The 24,319-nt window shown below is 41.1% G+C and overlaps 1 protein-coding gene across 3 annotated transcripts in view; it reads right to left on the bottom strand.

The window, feature by feature from the left end:
- Positions 1-6,329: 6,329 nt before the first annotated feature.
- LOC120312524 (protein argonaute-3) overlaps positions 6,330-24,319 on the bottom strand; it is a 46,275-nt gene continuing 28,285 nt past the window's right edge. For all 3 annotated transcript variants that reach the window (XM_039353329.1, XM_039353330.1, XM_039353331.1), the window contains 13 exons: positions 23,629-23,716; positions 22,953-23,100; positions 21,497-21,616; positions 21,159-21,281; positions 20,332-20,465; positions 16,522-16,706; positions 15,200-15,359; positions 14,024-14,114; positions 13,011-13,205; positions 11,482-11,616; positions 10,592-10,693; positions 9,106-9,305; positions 6,330-6,799 (listed from right to left, as the gene is read on the bottom strand). In XM_039353329.1, the coding sequence (XP_039209263.1) occupies positions 6,691-6,799; positions 9,106-9,305; positions 10,592-10,693; positions 11,482-11,616; positions 13,011-13,205; positions 14,024-14,114; positions 15,200-15,359; positions 16,522-16,706; positions 20,332-20,465; positions 21,159-21,281; positions 21,497-21,616; positions 22,953-23,100; positions 23,629-23,716 (1,790 nt within the window). In that variant the 3' untranslated portion in view covers positions 6,330-6,690. The remainder of the gene's footprint in view (positions 6,800-9,105; positions 9,306-10,591; positions 10,694-11,481; positions 11,617-13,010; positions 13,206-14,023; positions 14,115-15,199; positions 15,360-16,521; positions 16,707-20,331; positions 20,466-21,158; positions 21,282-21,496; positions 21,617-22,952; positions 23,101-23,628; positions 23,717-24,319) is intronic.

Here is a 24,319-nt window from a genome sequence, read left to right as displayed (position 1 = left end):
TAACACATAAAATGAAGTTATGCAACAACCACGGCTTCCAACTGCTCCTTGAGTAGGAGCCATGAATCCAAGAGACCACCCAAACTAAGAACCTGCTACCCACTACTTCCAGCAATGCTGGCTGTGGAATTCTGGGAGTTGAAGTCCACCTGCCTTAAAATTGTCAAGGTTGAGAAACACTGTTCCAGAAGCTGTTGGTTTTGCTGGGATTAGGTCTAAGACAATTTCTCTCCATTCAGATCTTAATACCACCCAAGGACCAAGACAGAATCTCAACCACAATGTGGGTAAATATATTGTTAAGTATTGATATTTCCCCCAGTATTGATAGATGACCCACCGTTCCCCGCAGCTTAGGGCCTGAATACTAAGCCTCTGAGCCAGCCAGAAGTATATAATATAGTGCCCCCTACTCCTAACCTTCAAAGGAGATTGTGATGTTGCACGCCTCTATCCCAGTATCACCACAGATCATCAGGAACAATCAGAGCAGTCTCTGTTCCATCAACTGCCCTCTGCCTCATCATCCCCTGAACAAAAACAAAGAAAAGAACATTGGACCCCCACCAATAGTTACACAAATAGCTGGGTCAAATAATGGCTTTTCAAGGAGAGGTGTAAGTGAACGTATCCTTGCAAGAGGGGGCAACGCCACTTCCTTTGAAAAGACAATGGTGCTCTTCTCCCAAAGGTGAGCTAGCCTTTACTCAGACCTGGTATTTCCCTGGTAGCTTTCACCAAATGAATCCAGTCCACAAGTGACATCACAGAGAAACTAGTTCACTTCTTTGGGATCAACGGGGCTGAACTGGTCCCAAATAACCTACTACTGTACACGGCCAGCTGACGTCGACCTTGAGAAAATGTGATTTTACCTTCCAGACGCCTTGCAAATTCATCCTAGCAGCCTACTAACTGATCACCCAGCCCATTTTTCCCTTAAAAGGTCCTGGAAGCCTTAAATTAAGATTGCTGGAAGGAAACGACAGATTTGAGAAGCACAGAGTATAGCTATGCTAGAGGTTTGAACCTGACCTGATAGCCATGTTGATTCATCACTGTTCTTCATTGCTTTTCAGGATTGCTCCAGGCATCTCTTCTGCTGCTTCATCTCCCAGAGCTCCTCAACATTTCAGAGAAACCTACTAGATCAGCAGAGAAGTTGTTGAGGCACAATCCCATCAAGGATCCCTCCTACCGCCTTGTTTTAGAGGCTGACAGTACAGTAGCCCCAGGTTAGCATAGCTGCCTCCCAGGTCCCCCTCAAACATCCTCTGGAAACCGAACAGATCCACAGGGATGATCCACCGAATAGGGACGTTCAAAATAAAGACAAAGAACATTTTGAAACAGCTTCATTTTTGATTTTAATGCATTTTTGCAGGAAACTGTCTTGAGATGCAATCTAAAAGGCTTATAAAATAGACTTTAGGTGCATGAAATGAAAAAAAAAAAAACCCCACCACATTTTATTTCAAGCCTAGAATAAGCCAACACATTCTACGTGTTTTGCCCAACCATTTCAGGTCAGCCACAGTCAACGGAACCAAATCCCCAAACACTTGGGTTATTCTGGGTTTGGGATGAAATGAAAGCTAGACAGGGCAAGTAGAGCACAGCTGATGTGATCGTTCCCTCCTGTCCTTGGTCCCACAGCAGGTCCCAGCGCACAATCTCCCATCCCCATGCCCTCCCTGTCTCTCCCCCTCCCCCAAATCTCTCCATTGCAGGCTCTGCCTAGAAGGGCCTATTTTACTGGTCTGAACTGTCACCCAATCTTTCAATGCCTCCCCCCTCGCCATTCTGCTAAATGAGCTGGGCTTTTCCTGTTCTTTCCTCTCACGCACACCTCTGCCTGGATCAGCCCCGTTTTAGTCCACATTTCATTTAATCCAGTGGTTCTCAACCTGTGGGTCGGGACCCCATTTGGGGTCGAACGACCATTTCACGGGGGTCGCCAAACAACGCAGTCTGCCATTTTTTCCCCCCTTTCCCTTAGCTGTGCTACTCCCTTTTATTCTATTGGCTTTTGAAAGCCAACAGAATAGACTCTCTTGAATAGAGTCTAATTCTATTGGCTTTCAAAAGCCAATAGGAATTGTCCAGGCTGTCTCTGCCCTGCTGAGCCCGCCAAAAGTCCCATTCTGCAAACGGTGCTGTACCAATTGAGTAATCCTCAACTTACGACCGGTTGAGTAGTCCTCGACTTACGACCGGCTGGGAGTTGTGGCATTAAAAAGGTTGAGAACCACTGATTTAATCCCTTAGGACAGTGTTTCCCAAACTTGACAATTTTAAGGCATGTGGACTTCAACTCCCAGAATTCCACAGCCAGCGTTGTTGGCTGTGGAATTCTGAGAGTTGAAGTCCTCATGCCTTAAAATTGTCAAGTTTGGGAAACGCTGCCTTAGGAAGGCGGCCTGTCTTAAAACGCAACTCTGGGAGGCTCAAACAAAACAGCCCCAATCTTGCTATGTGCAGAAACTAATACACCTCAAATATGAATATGCTTCAGTTTGGGCACAGACCACCCAGCGGATACAGGCGCCCCTGGCTATTAGTAGCATTATTCATCTATGTTTTTTAAAAAAAATTAAAAAAAATAATAATAAAAATCACTCAACTTCACGCAGACACCTATTTATCTCAAATTCCATGTCCGAAAGATCCGACAGAATGGAGCTTTAGGATGGATGTCTTTTGGTAGCGCGTCACTCATGTTTAGATAATAATATCATGCTTGGCTGATGTGATCCCCTTGGTTTCCCTTTCTGCTCCTGACCTTTTGGTCATCAGAAGAAAGGAAGAAAAGATCCTTTTTTATGCAGCTAAGCTGGAATAAGTGGAGACGGTGCATGACCGACAGGCTTATGGCACAGAGAGAACCCCTGTCCCCTATAGCATTTTTTTTTTTTTTAGCTATATTTTCTTGGTGGACCTTCCTTCTCAAGTATCTGGGTTGGGGTTGGGGAGAGGACAGGAGACAGAGGCACTTGCATATACAGGAAGGATCCACAGGGTTCCAGAGCCACCATTTCCGGCAAAAAATATGCATACTAAAAACGAAGCCAAAATGGATGTAGAAGACACTTACCCACACGCTCCCAGTTGTACACAGGTTGAGCAGGCAGCTCTAAGACCCTATAGGCTAAGATTTCCATGAAAGCACATTAAAATTCAAGAAAGCTTTTAAAACGAAGAACATGTACAAAAATAAGTCCATATACTCCTGTGAAAAATATACTGGAAACTGCCACCACAGATGAGGTACCATTTATTCCCCGCCCACCCACCCAGCTCCATTGCAACATCAAAAAAATATCGTTAAGTCTTTTAAAAACAAAAGAACAATATCTGTCTGTTTCATAACCTTGGTTAAAACAGCACCCCTTTGTTATACCATTACAAAACAGAAAAGTCAGAATCTCACATCTTAAAACACAAGCCTGAATTCCTGCTTCTCTGGCCTCGTGCAGTCATTGTCCACCTCCATTTAAATAAATATAGCAGCTATAAGTATGGTAAGAAGTGTGGCACCCAATGCCAATACACTGATATTGTTATTAAAAATGTTTATCGGCACTTTACAAAGATAGCTTCACAACTCCAAGGTTGCCAGGTTTGGTTCTTAAATTAGTAGATTCCCTCCACGTGAAAACCATTTCACTGCTTTAGCACGCCACATGAATTGAAAAGATGCTTTCCCGATGGTCTTTGATTGGCAGGAAGGAGAAAACTGGCAGGCAAGGTTTGCAAATTAATTTGCTTAACAGCAGGAACAGAATAAGACATACCTATCATACTGCATCCAGATGTGAAGAACTTTTTTTTTTTTTTAAAGGAAGCAAAACTCAGTGCCCAAAATAAGCTTTTTAAAGTGCTTCTAAAAAGCTAACTTGGAAAATTGTTTGGGGCATGAATTCCCACTAGAGTAGCACTCTCTAAATCAGAAAAAAAAAAGTTCAATGTAAGCATTTATGAAGATGCTTATCACTTTACCATACGTTCACCCAGAAACATCAAACTGTGGGTGCCTTGGTGCTCTCTGAGCTTGGATGTTTCCTTGCAGATGTTCCATGACCCGACTAGATAAAATCGTCAGTGCTAGAGAAGGAGAGAACTAGATGTGACCTAGCCCAGTCATGAAAGGTCTGCAAGGAAACCACCAACTCAGAAAGGGCATCAAGGATCCAGCAGTTGAACCCTGAGCTCCAAATATTCTCTTCTATTGGTACTATGAAACTTGCATTGAGCTCTGGTGAGGTTGGACAGCCTGGATTGATAAATGGGGCGCGTTTTCTTTGGGCAAAAAGATGATAGGCAAATGTGAAGGAATCTCCCATAGCCTGAACTTCATAGGTTCATGCTGGGAATGCAAAGGTAAGTGTAGTATATTAATGCATCCTCAGCTGGGACACTTTCGAGGCCTGCAGTTCACTTGTTACCCAAGCGAGCTGCTTCCAAAACCAAAGTGATTTCAAGTGCATTCAAATTGCACCCTTTTCTCTGCTAGGCCACCAGGTGTGGTAATGCACTTTGAGACGCCATCCTATAGAAATCCAACAAACCCATCCTTAAAAAACATGGCAGAAGGGTAAAGGGAAATGGTTGGGGGGGGGGGCAAAGTGGACTCAGATTAACCAGCTCCCCCGTACAAAAGATTGGCAAAGAGTGGGCTCTTTTAAATGCAACAGGGAGGTAAGTAAACATACGTCAACCAGTCAAAAGGTTTTCACGTGGAGAGTGCGTGGCGCTTTGTTTCAGCAGGGCTGGGTTATTCAACAATGCCCAATTGAACCATCTGCAGTCCCTATCGCTGCAGATATAAAAACCAGTGCAAATAAAACAGACGAAAATGCAGCTCACGTGTTTACAAAGTGCAAAACGGTTTCCCCCAAACCCTGCCACTGAGTCACAATGTTCACCTCTGACAATAAAATACTTTGCTTCAGCTATCAAGTGGAATGAAACAGAGAGAGGCCCACCTACCAGATTCACATTTAGCGGCCTCATTTCTAAAATGTATCCCACCAAACAAAATAGCGCGCTCAATTTCAAAACAAAAAGCCTACACAATCAAAAATTAGCTTCTTAAGACTCCCACCCACCCACCCACCTGCATTTTAGGCTTGGCCTGATTTCACTGGGACAAGAGTTAAGACGTCTGCAAAAGGCTTTGCTGTAGAGGAAAAACAGTCATAAAATAAAGATTCCACAAACAGGTCCTGGGTTACAAGGCAGCATTTTAAACACTGGAGACGAAGAGCAGCATGAAGGAGTTTGCCTTTTTGATTAAAAAAATAATAATCGTCCCGTTATAAGGCTTTCCTTTCAAAATTGAGGCTAATTCTGTTTGTTTAAAAGCACAGGTATGTCTTTTCCATCATGAGAGATGTAAAATGCTGCTGCAGCAAAAAAGGGACACAATATTTTTTTTCCCTTTAACGACTTATTGCACTAAAAACGCTAGCAAAAACAGGTTTGTCAGTAAACAAAAAGTTACGTCCCTAAACATAAAACCCCAGGTTGCCCATACATCCACTTAAATTAAAGCATTGTTATTTGTCTAATAAATATAAAAGAGAAAAAAAAGTACACATATAGAGATATGCGTGATCACATTAAAGTGAGAGGAAGCGACTCAACAAATCTGTCTCTTTAAAAAAAAAAAAAAATAACTCTCCACTTCAGCACGATGTGCCACCCTGCGAAATGAAGGGAAATACGATATTGCAAGAAGCTTGGAAGATACGGGCACAACACACAAGAGGAGACATTAGCTGGAATGTCTGGACCAGTAGAAAGCAACAACAGCATTGATCTGGCCAGACTGTGTCAGTACTTCTGGGAGAAAAATACATGATGGATTTTGTTTCATGATGGAAAGCAAATTGAGTGATGCGACTCCCAAGCCACGCAGACAGACACGAAAGGCAGCCGTTGGCTAAACTAGACAGGGAAGTATTAACTGCAAGTGCGCACGCTCTGCCCCCCCCCCAATTGCGAGGGGGCCGTTCACCCAAATGAACACTTGTTCTGCTTGCAATTCAAGCACAGACAACCGCGGAGGGGAAGCCGTAGGCGACCCGCAAAGGGTACGAAACAGATTAAAAACACTTTCGCACACACACCCCCAACCCGCTCCCACGTCAGCATCACTTGCATTGCTCCTGTACATTTTAATACCCTTTGTGTTGTTGTTGTGGGTTTTTTGTTGTTGTTGTTTTTTTTTGCAGAAAGAGTTGTGCTGCTGAGCAACTTGAGGTAAAGGCATAAAAAGGATTAGACTCCGACTCCTCCTCCCTGCTCCCACCCCCCCACCCCCGAAAAAGAAAAGAAACACAGAGACCCAAACGCAGAAAGGAAAAGATGATGACAGCAGCTCTTCCCGTAGGAAGCTGCCTCTGAAAGCAGTTGGCTGGTTTCATATTGCATAAGTGGCTTGTTCTTGGTGAAGTAAACAATCTTCCTTGCCTCGGGACAAGGATAAGGCCTGCTCCCCGTCCCCCACAAAAACAAAACAAAACAGAAATCAGCTTCAACAAGGCAGAGATGCTCCCTCCCCCGTTCACCGATTGCTCTGGAAACATACAGTGTATGTGACTTAATTCTGCAGTTCTTTCTTTCTTCCGTCAATAAGCTCCATCTCATTTTTTGAGATCTCTATCTCTACCTCTATTGTATATATAGCTAAGCAAAGTACATGGTGCGTAAGGTGTCTTGGTGAATCTGTACAGCCTTAGCGAGGGCTTGGGGGTCTCTTCCGTTGCTCTGTCCGGAAACATGGCTTCCTTCGGCACTGTAGGAAGAGGAAAAAGGGAAGAGAGAAGATGAACAAACACCTGAGGAGCTGCGAAGCACCAGTTCTGCTCACCTTCCTTCTTGGGCTTCTAAATGATCAGGCTCTGAAGTCAAAGATCTCCGGGATTATGTCCAACAGACTTTACGTCCGTTAGCCAACAAAGGTAACATTTTTATCCAATATCCCTTTTAACTCCCCCCAAGATGCCAAAGGTGGCACTTTAATTATAGAATCGCTGCTGTGTAGGTTAACAATGCAAAATCAATCCCTAGAACCAGAGTTCTAAATAATCCCTTAGGCCAGCGGTTCTCAACCTGTGGGTCGGGACCCCATTTGGGGTCGAACGACCATTTCACGGGGGTCGCCAAACAACGCAGTCCGCCATTTTTTTCCCCCTTTTCCTTAGCTGTGCTACTCCCTTTTATTCTATTGGCTTTTGAAAGCCAATAGAATAGACTCTCTTGAATAGAGTCTAATTCTATTGGCTTTCAAAAGCCAATAGGAATTGTCCAGGCTGTCTCTGCCCTGCTGAGCCCGCCAAAAGTCCCATTCTGCAAACGGTGCTGCACCAGTCGAGTAGTCCTCGACTTACGACCGGTTGGGGGTCGCAGCATTAAAAAGGTTGAGAACCACTGCCTTAGGCTATATATAATGTTTATCGAAATCTGTATTTAAGGTAGCTCTTTGCAGACCCGGTGGGAAAATTTTTCATATAATACTGCTGATATGTAACATATCATAACGCATACACAATGATTTTTTTAAGCACATTGCAGACCTGTGCAAAGTATCTCCTGTTTGAAGTATCTGAAGCTTAAAACCAACTGTTCTGAGCTTACAATGTGCAAACTTTACGAAAGCATTCTAATCTTGAAATGCTCTTTAAATATTCCTGACTTCAAGCAGTGAAATATTTCAAGGGAAACAAGAAAAAGTCCGTTTCGAAAGAGCTAGATGGAATCTGAAATTATTTTCACAGTAAGAGTCTGCTATGTTGAATTTATAATGTTTTAATAGAATTGAATTCTGAAATGGATTTAGTTAAAGATTGTATGATAAAATGGGCTCAAAATATTCAAGAACCGATTTTATTGGATATATGGGAGGTAATTTGGGTTAGAAATATAAAATTTACTCAGGCTCAAAATTTAAGAGAAAATTTTTATAAATTTTATAGGTGGCATTTGGATCCCAAAAAGCTGTCTTATATGTATCCCAATTTACAGCCCAAATGTTGGAGATGTGGTAGCTTGGATGCAACCTATTTTCATATTTGGTGGACTTGTAGAAATATAAAAGCTTTTTGAATTAAGATTTGGTGGAACATTCAAAAGATTTTTAAAAGAAAAATAAAGTTCACGCCACAACTATTTTTGTTGGGGGTTATTGTAGATTGTGATGCTAAAGAAACGATTTTGATGTTGAATTTTATAACAGCTGCAAGGTTATTAGTAGGGCAATATTGGAAGAAAGATTCTTTGCCTACTATAGAAGATTGGACGCTTAAGGTGTCAAATTTAGCAGAAATGGCAGAAATTTCTGCTTACTTGAAGGATCATTCACAGGAAAGATTTATTTCGGTTTGAAGAAGATGGTTAGATTATATTCAGAATAAATATGGGACTAAAAAGTTTCATTTAGCTTATGAGTAAACTTTAGAGTATTATTATGGTTTAACAATATTGATTTGTTTATATTATTATTTTTAATTTGTTTATATTTGTTATAAGGGAGTTAAAGTGCATTATGGATTTGGTTATTTGTATAGTTGGGCAATGTTTTTTGTTTAGAATTTGATTGTTTATTTGTAACCCTGTATTCAGCTCTGGGAAGTGGGGTAAGGGGGGGTAGGGGTGGGTGGGTCTTGGGATATATATTGTATAAAACTTTTCAATAAAAAAAAAGAGTCTGCTATGTTGGCCATCTCAGTCTCCTTTAATCCACATATCTTGTCAGGAAAACTGGTGTAATAGATGAAAGACGGTGAGAGATTCTTCACATGCACACTGTGGAATGCCCTATGCTAGCTGGGAAATTCTGGGAGTTAAAGTGCATCCATCTTAAAGTTGCCACGGTTGGGAAGCACTGCTATATGGAAAACGTAACCTCTGTTTCAGAACTGATTTCCCAAAGCCCATAGAACCCAACTAAAAGAACGTGCAAGGTAGCTGAGCTACTTCTATCCCAAGAAATCCTTCTAAAAGGCCAATGTTGCTAAGAAAATTCTGGAAAACAGAACCAACCTTTGGCTTTTAGGTGGTCACCCAGCCAGCTGAGGGAGCAAGACAAGCAGTCATTCTCACCTGTCGTGTTCTTTGTCCACAAGGTGGTATCTTGCTCTGAATGCTACCAGGTGAGCATAATAAGCTGGTGCAGGTATAGACACAGATCGTGTGCAGCGCACATAGGTGTGGCAGAGCTGGTAAGTTAGCAGCTGAAGTTCATCTGCAGTAAAACAATTGTCATCCCACAAGACATGATAGTGTGAGGGGCGGCTTGTACCCTAATAGAGAGAAAAAATTGACAGTCGTTCCAGTAGTTCAATTCATTAATTTTTGACATCGTCTTTTTATAACTATGTTTCTCAATCTCAGCAACTTTAAGATGAGTGGACTTCAACTCCCAAAATCCCCCAACCAGCAGAGTTGACATCCAGACATCTTAAAGTTGTAACTGTTTTTTAAATTTATTAGGACAGGCATGGCAATTAAATGACTCCAAGCCATCTAAGAAAGAGCTCTCGTGATATACTTTAGCTGCCCTGATACAGTCTGGGTCTCTTCTTATATGTTAGAACTTAAAAGAGGACCCAAAAACTATTTAAAGGTTTCCCCTGTCTGGTCATTTCTGACTTAAGAGGATGGTGTTCATCTCCATTTCTTAGTTGAAAGATGATAATGATAATGATGATGATAATAATAATGAGGAGGAGGAGGAGGAGAAGGAGGAGGAGGAGGAGGAGGAGGAGGAGGAGGAGGAGGAGGAGGAGGAGGAGGAGAAGAAGAAGAAGAAGAAGAAGAAGAAGAAGAAGAAGACGAAGAAGAAGAAGAAGAAGAAGAAGAAGAAGAAGAAGAAGAAGAAGAAGAAGAAGAAGAAGAAGAAGAAGAAGAAGAAGAAGAAGAAGAAGAAGAAGAAGAAGAAGAAGAAGAAGAAGAAGAAACAACAGCAGCAGCAGCAGCTTGGGTGCAATCCCAAAACAACTGGAGCACCACTTGAACACCATCAGCATTGACAAATTCATCATTAGTCAATTGCAAAAGGCGGCCTTACTAGGAACCGCTTCCATTCTGCGACGATATCTGTGATACCATCCAACATCCACATCTGCCTATCCCAGGTCCTTGGTAAGGACTTGATAGGTAGACAAAAATGCCAAATCCAGTCTGAACATCTGGCTGACTGTGCGATGATCCATAACAACAACAACAATAATAAAGTTGGAAGGGACCTTGGAGGGCATCTAGTTCAACCCCCTGCTCAGGCAGGAAATTTTATACCATTTTGGACAAAGGGCTGTCCAGCCTCTTCTTAAAAAATTCCAGTGTTGGAGCATTTACCGCTTCAATGTTGTCCGAAGACATTTCCGTGGTCATGTGTGCAGCATGACTATACGCCATGGAATGCTGTTCAAAAAGCTATTGGCCTCCCTAAGAAATATGGAAGAGTTTACTCTATCTGTGATTTCAGAATAACCATTTAAGTACAACTTAGACAACTGGATAGAGATAAACGTGTTAGGTTCAAGTGACTAGAGGGGTTGGTCCAGGAACCAAATGCTTCGTTTCTCACCTGTATTCCTGCATGGCTACAGAGATAAAAATCAAATTCGTATGGATGTGTGATATCCGTATCTACTGTTGTTCCAGCAGGGATGTTTCCGCTTCTTCCAACCTAGAATACAATTAAATTAAATTTTAAATTAAAAAGGTGTTTTAAAAAAAAACTGTGTATATTTCCCAATTCTGGAATTCTAATGCCTACATTGCAAAAATATCTTGAGAAGCATTATGCCTTCCATGTAGCAACTGTCAGTCAGTTTTTATGCACCTTTCATTAAAAAAAAGTGATCACTTGATTCAACTTTAAGCTGACTCCATGCTATTTATAAATTAATCATACAAACCAAAGAATGTCAGCTACATCCACAGGTATCTGAGCCAGCTTTAGCCAATACTAGTTTGCAATTTGGAGATCTGCAATCCAATGCAGGTTGAGGAAAGGCAACTGGAAGATGAGGGGCTAAAACCTTTTAACAGAACCCTAATCAGGACGCCTCAGTTAGGAATCTTACTCACGTCATTATTACAGGCTGGGATTTTTTCCCCCCAGGATATATGGTACCGTATTTTCCGGCGTATAAGTCGACCCGGCGTACAAGACGACCCCCGACTTCGGTGCCGAGTTGCATGCCTAGAATGTCGTCTTATACGCCGGAAACTACCGTAATTTCTGGCGTATAAGACGACCCAACTTCGGCGCCGATTTCAACGCTTTAGAAAGTCATCTTATACGTCGGAAAATACGGTAACAGCAATGATCTAGTTCAAAGAACTGTTTGCAAGAATGGCAACTAGTATGAAATGCTGCAAAGATTCTACCACTCTTATTATCTGTATTAAGAATGACGACTACAATTGTTGTTTGGGAAAAAAGCTGCTGGGAAATGGGATAAGCCTTACCCTTTCTGTCCTATCAGCGCAAAACAGCCTCGTATGATGCCTCTTCTGAACCACAATGTACGTTATGCCAGGCTGATAGTCTTTTTCCAAGCTGATACAAGCCTCTCTAATTGCCAGCAGCTCATAATACAACACCTACAGAGGAGGAAGAAAAGGCTTGGCTTACTTGAATGGAGATAAGCATGGAAAGAGAAGTCAGAGTTCTGTTTTGACAAACACACACACACACACACAATATTTATACTTGTTCCACCTCAACACAATTCCGTGGCACTGTTTTTCAAGCTGGGCAACTTTAGGATGGGTGGGCTTCAACACCCATCTTAAAAGTTGCCAAGCTTGAAAAACACTGCACTAGGCAATAGAAAGAATAGAGTAGGACTAAGCTGTCTGTATGATAAACGTTTCTGTATGTTATCATTTCTACATGTTTATCCCACCCTTTTCCCCCCCATGAGCAAAGGGCATACATCAGTGATGGCGAATCTTTTAGAGACTGAGTGCCCAAACTGCAACCCAAGACCCACTTATGCATCGTTGGGTGCCGGGTGGGTGTGGCCCACTGGCTGCGTGTGGCCCATTGGGTGGGTGTGGCTATGGTGGTAACGGCAGACTGGGTGGGACTAAACAGTTCAATCAATCAATTCCAACTTTGCAAGATTTTTTTTCCCCGCAAGAAGTTGAAATTGACTGATTGATTGAACCTTTTTTTTTTTTTTTTTGCACACAGCGGCGGAGGCCTAAAGCGAAAAGGTTTTATAAAACCCAGCTGAAGGCCTAGGACTGGGGCGACAGTGCGTGCCCACAGGGAGGGCTCTGAGTGCCACCTCTGGCACCCGTGCCATAGATTCGCCACCACTGGCATACATGGTCTCCATTCATCCCTGTGAAGTAAGTTGGGTTAAAGGATAGTGGCAGATCTGAAGCCACCCAGCAAAATTCATGCTCAAGTAGGTCTTGAACCCTGGTCTCCCTGAACTCAATCCAAAGATTTGCAGTAAACCAAATGGCAAATGGGTTCAAAAGGAAGTTCCTAAAGCTGGGGGCATGGAAAGTGATCAATGATCAATGGAAGAACCAGCCTTATTCCACAAGGGCGAGGGTAGGCAACCTCGGCGCTTTTATGACTCATGGACTTCAACTCCCAGAATTCCTGAGTCAGCTAGGAGTTGAAGTCATCAGGAGTTGAAGTCCATGAGTCATAAAAGCGCCGAGGTTGCCTACCCCTGCACAAGGGCCATAGTGGATTACACAGGAATCGTTCAAGCAACGCCCTTGTTGACAGATTTTAAAGTCTTCTTGTGGCAATGATGCTGACAATATGTTTACTCTGTTATTTGGTCATCAACAGTAAGGGCCTTCATAAATGTTTAAAAGCTCATTATGATTTTTTTTTCTGGTGGTGAACGCAAGACTTAAGTTCCTTGGCACTCTCCCCTTGAAGAAGTGTTTGAATTTTATTGTTAGTTGGTTTGAAATACCCCGCCAACTACGCAGGACGCAAGTGTGATATAAATGGATATGAAGACCTGTCGAAACTGTCCTTCTGAAACTCCATCACGGTAGAAGATGATTCGTGTGGGTTTGAACCGGGTTGATTTGTAGAATTGGATGAGAAGTTCTCTAACCATGGAGGCCAAGTCTTGGATGATCTCCTGGCGGGGTTTCTGGACTCTCACCGTAGCACAGTACCTGCTTGGATGTGCATCCATGCTACCTACAACCTAACAGCGAAAAAGGGATATGTGAAAATAAATGAGGATTCCATAGGGGGCATGTTTCAAATGTCCTTTCTTTAATACCAACTGTTCTATGGCTGCTTCGTTAATTTAAGTATATAATATTTTATATGGCTGTTGCTTACACTTGTCAACTGAATTGGGTTTTTTTAGAATGTTCTGTTAGGTTTTGAACTGATCTTCTTTTATAATTAGCATACACTCCCGCACAAGTTTATCATTGCAACAATGTGAAAGACATAGGATTAAGACACAGGAACTGGCTCAAGTCAATAAGTGAGCTTTTAAGGCTCAGAATGAGCTTGAATCTGGGACTTTCCTGTCTTAATCTAGCATCCTATATGTTTTATTTTCAAAACAGAGTATTTTTTATTTATCTAAATACTTATCTATCAGAATTATTTGGGGGGAGAAGAATTACACACCTACCACATGCTTTATCATCAGATAACAAATGCCTGCCTATTTTGGTATATTTCTTCTCTCCCTTAATAAGATAAATGGACAGCAAAGTTAACTGCAGTGATTCACAGAATCCAGGTGTGTAGAAGCTACAAGTAACCCTCAAAAATCATTCACCTTTGCCAGAGACAGTTTTAAATCTGCACACAATGAAAAATTAAGCAGAAAGAATGGCTGACAAGCCCATGAGACACAAAGAAGTGATTTAGAGCAATCAAACCACAAAACAGAATTCATTCTGTCTGAATCCAAGTTCCTCAGATTTCTCATTCACATTCTTTGGGGAGGGGGGAGGAAGAAAGAGGGAGAGAGAACTATATATATATAAAAACATAGCTTACAGCAGCAATAGAAGGCTTCTTTCCATCCCCAGCAGGTGGATGAGTAACATCTGCTCCCAAGAAGATCACTGGTTGTTGAAACACAGAAGGTCTTTTAAAAAAAGGGACAAACCAACCACAGGATTAATATCTAAGCGATGGACAGCAGGCCCTGGGTTACATGCACCTCACAATCGAAAGGAAAAAAAAAGGCAGATGCTTCTGGTGTGTAGCCAGGAACGTAACAAATCTCACGGCTAACTATTGCATATTACAGAATTTAGTTTCTTTGGAAAAAAACACACACACACACTTAAATTTACATGTGAAACAAAGAACATAATCTACCATTCTAGAGAATGCCCCTTGTGCAGGGGTAGGCAACCTTGGCTCTTTTATGACTCGTGGACTTCAACTCCCAGAATTCATGAGCCAGCATGAATTCTGGGAGTTGAAGTCCACGAGTCATAAAAGAGCCAAGGTTGCCTACCCCTGCGCCTTGTGCTAAAGTAAACACCAGTGACCAGTATTCATTCCTTGTCTGAATGTGCATCTTCTCAGATTTGCAATCAGAATTTATAGCAGCATGCAGGCAGTTCTCTACTTACGAACGGTTGCTTAGCAATCGTTCAAAGATATAACGGACCCTCCAGGGTATTGACGACCTGGTTCCGAAGTTTCGATGGCCATCGCTGACCTCATGATCGTGTGACCATCAGGCACTCAGCAACTGGTCTGCATTTACAACCATTTGCAGCATCCCACAGTCACATAACTGTGTTTTATGGTGCTTTTGCCTGAAAACCGGCATTTACTCCCAGTTTTCGACTAAAACACCCCATAATGAACAATGGGCTCATTTTACGATCATCGTGCTTGCTTTAAGATCACCATATTCATTTAACAACCACCTCAAAAATGGTCGAAAAATTAGATTGGTCACTCGAGTGACCCGTTCTACAACCATCACAACCTAATGGGCAAACTCTGTTATGGGCATAAATTAAGGACTACCTGTACCATTTTAAAAATTCCTACTTGATCATCAAAAAACACTTCAAAGCAGCCAACATGATTTTGATTACTAAAGTAATCAAGAGTCACAGCGGTGTTCATTGCATGCATAAAAATTTGTATGCTTGCCACATCAAAACATGGCAATTCAAATTCCAAGACACATTAAGAAAGGATTCTTACCGTTGATGAGGTACAAGGATGTTGTTGATTCCTCCCAATTTTACATTAATCTTTAGGCACAAGTTTGAGAGGGTCTGAGGAGACGTTTTTATGACATTCTTGACTTGAACACATTGTGTAGCCATCCCCAGAAGTGTGTCCCCCACACGTTTCACCTCCGCTAAAAAAAATAAGTATTAATGTGAAGAATCTAAGGAATGATTCCAAAATCTAACGTTGCAGTGCTGTACCTGCTTACTGAAAATCATGCCCAGTCAGCATTAACCTTTCCCAGCTGATGTCCTCCAGATGGGCTGAATCATAGTCTATATTATCTTCCTTTCAATCATTAAACAAACAAACATATTTGGGGGACAGTTTGTTGGGAAAGGTCTTGATCTAAAATCAGGAGTGTCTAACCTTGGCAATTTTAAGATCTGTGAACTTTAACTCCCAGAGTTCCCCATTCCCTAGCCTGGCTAGGGAATTCTGGGAGTTGAAGTTCACAAATCTTAAAGCTGCCATGGTTGGACACCCCCGATCTAAATGAAAAAGCAGACCAAGGCTCTCAGTTGAACCATTTAAATAGCATGATCCCTTTCTGAAAAACAAAAGAAAAAAGTCCAAATAATCTCGAAACAAAAATGGTGGGGAGGGAAGCCTAGTCAAGTTCTGCCTCTACTGCTATGCATTTTGTCAGGATTAATCTTTCTTAAGAGGTTTTGAGGAGTAAGATGAAACAAAATCAAGGAAGGTTAGTTTAATGAGGAGATCAATAGCAGAAGAAAATTCCCAACCAGTCCCCCCTCTAGCCCTCATAAAAATATTCAAAGCTCTCAAAGTCAGAAGTCTTCAGAAGATAAAACAAAGTCCTGAAAACACAGGCTACTTTCAAATATTTATTCCTGTTGTTGCTTTTTCCTTGCTATTATCATTTATCCACACAATATTCAGGAAACATTACCAATTATTATCCGAGAAAGCTTTAACATTTGTATAAGACAGCAGAAATGGATGATGCAAAGAACAAAATATAGTAGAAAGCTTTACTTTACCCCACATGGTGCAAAGTCTTTCCCACAGAAGTATCTTCCAAACAAGTGGTTTATTTCACTGACCTTCTGAAAGTTTTTACCCCAAAGCCTATTCTCTTCTCAGTTCCCATAATGTAACAAGAATCATGAAAAGCTTGCGTTTCCATTGTTACCCTGATTTGCTGTGCCCTCAACCCTAGCTTCTTACAGAATCTACTCTTCTAAGATCATTTACTTTTGTTCCCAAGTCTTCTCAAGGCAAATTTAAAACAGGCAGAACTCGTGCAAAACGTTTGGATATTTGTTTACCATAGACTGGTGTCTTCCCCGGCAGAATGACGATGATGAGCTGGAGTCCTGAATATGTGTTTTTCAGATGTCGGAACATGGGCTCCACACTGTCAGCACCTTGTGCGTATTTACAGAAGCAAGGCTGGCCCTGGATTGGCATCCCCGCATCCTTGGAGATTTTGCGCAGCTGATCTGTAAAACCCCTGGGGACAAATAAACACTGGATGACAGGAGTATACTAGCATCAACATACACAGAGGTCATTCATAGTTGTTCCCCTTTTCTCTAAAAGTGAGGGTCAATGGGTCACTTATTTAGTGTACAGAGAGTGATAACCAGAGCTGAAGGCTATTATCATTATTAATGAGAATGAATTTCAGCAAGTTCTGCAATTAACAGAGGGATAGAATTAAGATCAGGTGAAGTATTTATACCACCTTACAATGCCTTGGTAAGGCCACACTTGGAATACTGCATCCAGTTTTGATCAGCACGGTGTGAAAAAGATGTTGAGACTCTAGAAAGAGTACGGAGAAGGGCAACAAAGATGATTAGGGGACTGGAGGCTAAAATATATAAGGAATGGCTGCTGGAATTGGGTATGTCTAGTCTAACAAAGAGAAGGATGAGGGGGGACATGATAGCAGTGTTCTAGTATCTCAGGGGCTGCCCCAAAGAAGAGGGTGTCAAGCTATTCTCCAAAGCGCCTGAAGGTAGGATGAGAAGCAACGGATGGAAACTAATCAAGGAGAGAAGCAACCTAGAACTAAGGAGAAACTTCCTGACAGTGAGAACAATTAACCAGTGGAACAACCTGCCTCCAGAAGCAGTGAATGCTCCAACACTGGAAGTTTTTAAGAAGAGACTGGACAGCCATTTGTCCCAAATGGTATAGGGTTTCCTGCCTGAGCAGGGGGTTGGACTCGATGACGTCCAAGGTCCCTTCCAACTTTATGATGATGATTATGTTGATGATGATGATGATTAAGTTTTGAAGCCAAAGATGATAATCACAGGCGAGTATTAACCACTCAATGTACTTTTGAATAACAAGAATAATATTACTTATAATTATATAATAATATTCCATTCAGTTTTTGTATTAGAGTCCAAAATGAGAGTTGAAATTATTAAGAAGGAAAATGTAGTCAGATGATATGGTTTAGGAACCTGAAATGAAGGAGGAGATTGATATCAATTTCTCCAACTCCAATGATTGCTTCACAGCTAACACTATTTTCAAAACAACCAAAATGGTATCTGTATACATGGACATCATCAATTGGAGAACACAGAAATCAAATCGACTATATTATTGCTAAAAAGAGGTGGAGGAGCTCAGTTATAGGATCAAAGATATGGCCGAGTACTAGCTATGGAACAGATCATGAACTGCTCATGGTCAAGTTCCAAATTAAGCTAAAGAAGAAGAAAATCAACTAGTTAACTCAATGGGATTTTGAGCACATACCCACCATTTTCAAGGAGGACGCTTTGGATTCCCAAACCTCATCGACAGAAAACCAGATAAACTGAGGAATGAACTGAAGGAAATTGTTATGAACGAAATGTGAAAAGAGATTGCCAAAGATGGAGAAACAGAAGTCAGCAAACTGAATGTCAGAACGAACTGCAGAAATTGCCAGGAAGAAAAGCCAGGCCAGAAAGATTAAAAATTCGGGGGGGGGGGGGAGAGAAAAAACTTAGCAAAAAGTTTTAGAGAGCTGTTAAAAAGATGAGAAGCAATATTATAACATCTGTAAAAACACTGAAAATGGAAACAGACTTGGAAAAACAAGGAAAGACTTCCAAAATGTCTCTGAAATCAAAAAGAGATTCCAGACCTTAAATGGATACGCTGAAGGAGTTAGAAGGAATATACTGAAATTATGAACAGGAAACGTGTCAACATTCAAGATAAGATAGAAGATGTTTCCTATTTACAAGTACCTCCAGTACTAGAAGCTTCTAACCAAGCTATGCCAGTAAATCTGGAGACTAAAAATGGCCAATTTACATTCCAAGACCAAAACAGAGAGTCTTAATAGACTGTGCAAACTATTGTACAATTTCCTTCATTGCACAGAATAGCAAAACAACGCTTAGGATCATCCAATGCCGATTAGAGGCCTAAACACACACACACACACACACACACACACACACACACACACACACAGAGTGATATCAGATGTTCAAGTCATTTTAGAAAAAGCAAAAGAACATGAGACACTTCTGATGCATAGTGGATAATTGAGAAAGCCAATTAAAACAACAAGAAGTCAGAATGTACTTCATTCATGATAGAAAAACCTTTGGTTTTATTAGTCACGTCAAGCTGTGGAACGTGCTTAGAAAAATGGGAGTCCTAGAATATCTCATTGTCCTTATGCAAAACCTATATATGGTTCAAGAATCCGCAGTATAGATTGCACTTGGCGAAACAGACTAGCTGCAGGTTGGCAAAGGAGTGAGATGCAGGGCTGTATACGTTCCCCTTATTTATTCAACCTGCAGTATATGCTGAATAAATATATGTTAAGGGAAACTGGATAGGAAGAGGATGACCGTGGTTCAAAAACTGTATAAAGAAACACCAATAACTTGCACTATGTTGATGTGACTACTCTGGTAGACAAAAATACAAAAAAAAAAAGATCTAGTCATAAAAGTAAAGGAGCACAATAAAAGAAATGGAAGTAAAATTACATATTTATTTTTTATTTATGAGACTTATATACCGCTTTAAGTGCAAGCACTCTCTAAGCGGTGTACACCAGTAAGCAATGTATATATATACATTGGCATTACTTGTTCTCTTACTTTGAACACAATACATCTCTGGAAAAGACTCTGGGAAATATATATATATTTACATTGCCCCCAACAATCTGGGTCCTCATTTTACCTACCTCGGAAGGATGGAAGGCTGAGTCAACCTTGAGCCGGTGAGATTTGAACCACTGACCTGCTGAACACAGTCAGCTACAAGCAGCCAAAGAATTGGCAATAAAGATTACTGAAGTGAATGACAGTTTCTGCCATTTGGGAGCAGCCATCAACAGTATAGGAACAAAACAAAAAAAAAATCAAGAAATATGCCACAGACTAGCATTTGACAGAGTATCAAAGAAAACTAGAAATACCATTGACTCTTTTGAATGCTAGTGCTGAAGATTCCTGAGAATATCATGGTCAGCCAAGAAAACAAACTGATGGTTCATCAAATAAATCAGAGTTCTTTCTTGAACTCAAAGACTAGGCCCCAATTCTCTTACTTTGAACACAATACATCTCTGGAAAAGACTCTGGGAAAGGTGGAAGGAAGCAGAAAAGGATGAGCACCAGCAAAGTGAATAGACCCAGTTACAGCACAATGAATGCACCGTTGGAAGAGCTGAAAGATCAGGTTAGGCAGTGGCCCCCAATCTTTTTGGCATCAGGGACCAGTTCAGTGGAGAGAGGTTTTTCTGCAGGCTGGAGGGGGCCTGGTTTTGCATACTGCCTGTATCCCGTGGATGGAGCTTGGCTTGTTTGTGCAGCCCTGTTTCTGGCACGCTGCAGCCTGGTGCCGGTCCATGGACCAGTGTTTGGGGACCCCTGAGGTTAGGGACAGATCATTGTAGAAAAAATCTATATATGTGGTTGCTAGAAATCAACCACAACTTAATGCCACATAATCAACCATGTTTCTTTGAACAGCAAAGTATTTTCAGAGATCAAGGATAATCCAAAAAGCAGAGAATCTGTAATGTAGCCATGGTATCAAAATTCATCAATTTAAGGCCTACTACGGGAAGCAACTCATAGCTTGAACAATAGACTTACTTTAGTATTTCTTCGCGACACTGCCTCTGTGTTGCAAAGCAAGCAATGGCCCACATCTTGATTTCCACACCTGTATGAAACTGTTTCCCACGCATATCCCATACACCATGGCTTGGTGTTGCCACTGTTCGATTCTAAAGAAATAAAACAGAAGTATTAGTGTACTTGCAGTTTACACAATGAGCACTAGATGCGTAAACTTAGACAGGGACTAGAGCAGGGGTAGGCCACCTTGGCTCTTTTATGACTCGTGGACTTCAACTCCCAGAATTCCTGAGCCAGCCAGGAATTCTGGGAGTTGAAGTTCACGAGTCATAAAAGAGCCACGGTTGCCTACCCTTGGACTAGAGCAGTGGTTCTCAACCTGTGGGTCGGGACCCCATTTGGGGTCGAACGACCATTTCACAGGGGTCGCCAAACAATGCAGTCCGCCATTTTTTCCCCCTTTTCCTTAGCTGGGCTACTCCCTTTTCTTCTACTGGCTTTCGAAAGCCAATAGAATAGACTCTCTTGAATAGAGTCTAATTCTATTGGCTTTCAAAAGCCAACAGGAATTGTCCAGGCTGTCTCTGCCCTGCTGAGCCCGCCAAAAGTCCCATTCTGCAAACGGTGGTGCATCAGTTGAGTAGTCCTCGACTTACGACCGGTTGAGTAGTCCTCGACTTACGACCGGTTGAGTAGTCCTCGACTTACGACCGGTTGGGGGGGGGTCACGGCATTAAAAAGGTTGAGAACCACTGGACTAGAGAAATGAAATAAAAAAACCAAGACAGTCCAAAGCTACCAATCCAATTATATGAGAATAAATCCAGAGAAGAATTTATTACCCGCCCTCCATATTGCAACATCGGAGCTGGGAGCACTCTCCCTGTCACATGAGCCATCTCGTCACGCACTTTAAACTGAAATTCCTGAACAAATGGGTCAGCGTCATAATTTGCACTTCGCACCTGAAACAAAGAGGAGAGAAAGAGGGGGCAACAGTTAAGTGATGATATAACTCTACAGTAGCTGACTTCAGTACTTGTACAATAATAAACTGATATGATTAAAAAAGAGAGGAGACATTTGGGATGTGAGGAGACAAATGGGGACAAGCACACTGGATCCTCGATGACCCCTCTAGCTGGCTTTATCTATTTTTCTAATTCAAAGGCAAACTGACCAATCTGCTGATTTCTTCTTGTCTGTCAGGTGCAGATCTGGCTGTTGCTTTTATCATCGTTGATGTTTGATTGTCTGTAAGCTTCTTAATACATCGCTGGCCTGCCACGATGTTACAAACCTGCAAAAATATTACACATTAATCTTACGATAACCAGTGAGCAAACGATGGAGCTGTACAAATTGTGAATAGCATGTAATATGTTTCTTATATACCAGGGGAAACGCCACGTCCACCAAAATAACCTGCTATAATAATGCTGTCCAATGGCACACAAAACTGGTTGAGGGATATATTAACACTGGACTTAAGAGTTGAAACCTGAACTCTTCTTGTTGGGAATAACGACAGAAAAATACGACAAGGGAACAATCTACCTGCTGCTACACATCCTGACTGCAGCTAGGCTTGCTTTTGCGCAAAAATGGAAGAGCAAAGAAATTCCCACAGAGGAAGAGTTAATACATAAAATATTAGCATGTGTGGAAATGGACAGGCTCACAATGATATTAAAAGACAAATGTGGATCAGTTTATTATGAAACCTGGGATAAATTTTACCGCTGGAGGAATTTGAAGAGGACGGTTGGGATTAAAGACGAATGTTAAGATAGAAATATATGTTATTTTAGAACAAGTATTGTATATAAAATTTAGACGTATATGTAGAGAGGAAGAATTGATTGTAAAAAGTGGAATAATCTGATAAGAATTATATATTGGAATGTCACATTAAATCCAATGTCTGTTTTTAACTGTATTATAAATAAAATTTGTAAATAATAATAACAATAATAATAATAACAACAACAACAATAATAATGCTGTCCAATGGCATCCTGCGTATGTATGCTTCACGACCAGAATTTCCCAGGTAATATGAAGACTTTGACTGAGAAGTTTAGGAACCGAAGGGCACCCAAGTTTGAGAAGCATGTTCTACGTACGTTAATAATACAATTGTGAATTGTTAATAATACTTTTGTGAATTGGCTGGATAGTATTGCTTAACTGATTAAGTGCCATCAGGCCTGGATCAATCCTTAACAACCATATAGATTTCCTCCAGTTTGATTAATCCCTAGCTTGGTCTTTCAGGTCTTTAAGTGGTGAGATACTACTATACTTAAAAAAAACCCTGAAAGAATAGAATAGAATCTTTATTGTCATTGTGTAACTCATGACGAAATTAAGTAATCAAGCTTCTACAGCCAGTGTTTTTTAACTTGACACTGGGCCCAAAGAATAGCGACTCCTTACAAATCTAACAAATACATTAGAACCTAAAGTTTCATGAGCAAAGACTGCTTTAGACTCATGGTTATCTTTACTTCACAGGAAAGCTCACATATACAGAATGTATGCATTGTGTAAAAAAAATTAACATTTTCAAATCTGCAAATGAAAGATTCTGGGGTCTTCAAATGTTTGAGAGATTGTGATATCAAATACATTACTTCAAGAGGCAGATAGGTGTGTTTCTGCTCCTGTCCCACTTGTAGACAAGGAAGATGAGGATATTTCAGCTGTAGGTTGTACTTTTCTCTGAAATACTGTGCTACTGTTCTCTCCACCGTCTGACCGTTTTCTAACTGCAATGGAAATCTGAAAAGCGGAAATGGAAATAATAGTTAATTTGCACGAGTCTGTGGATCCATGGATCTTTTTCCTCCCATAGTATATGCAGATAGTCCTTGAACTACAACTGTACATTTAATGATGGATCGAAGTTACAACAGCCTTGGAAAAAGTGACTTCAGGTACGACCCATTCTCAACATTAAGACTGTAGCACCACCACTAGAGTCACACGATCACAATCTGGGTGTTTTGCAATTGGCTAACATTTACAATAGTTGCGGCATCTTGCAGTCAGGTGATCGTGATGTCACCTTCCCAGCCAGCTTTTGACGAGTGAAATCAATGAACGACCACGTGATTTGCTTAATGCCCACAAAGATTCACTTAAGGACCATGGTAAAAATGGTTGCAAAATTGGATCTAGCCACAAGCATTTGCTTAACATTGTCTAGCAACCAAAATCCTGGTCCCAGTTGGGGTTATAAATCAAGAACGACCTGTATATTATATTGTAGCCACGTATGTTAACTGTGTAGTTTAGCCAGGCACTTACGTCTGATGACTAGCAGGTCTCCGTGTAACATTACAGACGCGGTATTTCCGCCTCATCGTTCCACAATGAGTCACTTCAACCTTCAGACCTGGATGAAGAGAGAGAAAATACTGACGTCAGAGAATGCTTGTACAGACACAAGATGTTTTGTAACAGAACTTATTCATCCCTTGCATAAGATTTGCTATAATTTCTACATATGCCACTGAAGAAAGAAGAATGGTTAGACATTCTTAATATAATCCCACAGATTTGTGGCCCCTAAACCTTCCCACAAAACAGGACTAGGCGATATTTTACAATGGTGTTTTGTTTGCTTTTTTAAAATTTCCCTTTTGTATATTTTTTCAGCCCCAAGCGCTGATGTCACCAAAATGAAACAGAATGATGGTTCTTCTTCTTTTCTCTCAGTTTTATGGGATTGCTATGTTACTGCTGTAATGACTGACGTATTAATCAGAAGGATTAACCCACTATTGTTACTCTTATTAGAAATAAAAAACTGCCACTAATTGGTGGTTTCTACTAAATTTTAATGGCCCAATTTTGGAGGGCCCCAGGGTTTACAAAAAAGGGGGGGACCATTAGCCTGATCAATAGCAAATTAAATGTATCTTTTCTAAGCATGCCAAATCCAAAAACTAATGAATGTTAATAAGCTTGAATTTTTCCAAAAGCTGGCCCGGTTAAA

The sequence above is a fragment of the Crotalus tigris genome, unplaced genomic scaffold (assembly GCF_016545835.1).
Source record: "Crotalus tigris isolate CLP2741 ecotype Arizona unplaced genomic scaffold, ASM1654583v1 scf7180000018517.1768243, whole genome shotgun sequence".
Taxonomy (NCBI): domain Eukaryota; kingdom Metazoa; phylum Chordata; class Lepidosauria; order Squamata; family Viperidae; genus Crotalus; species Crotalus tigris.
This window is presented reverse-complemented; position numbering and strand designations above follow the sequence as displayed.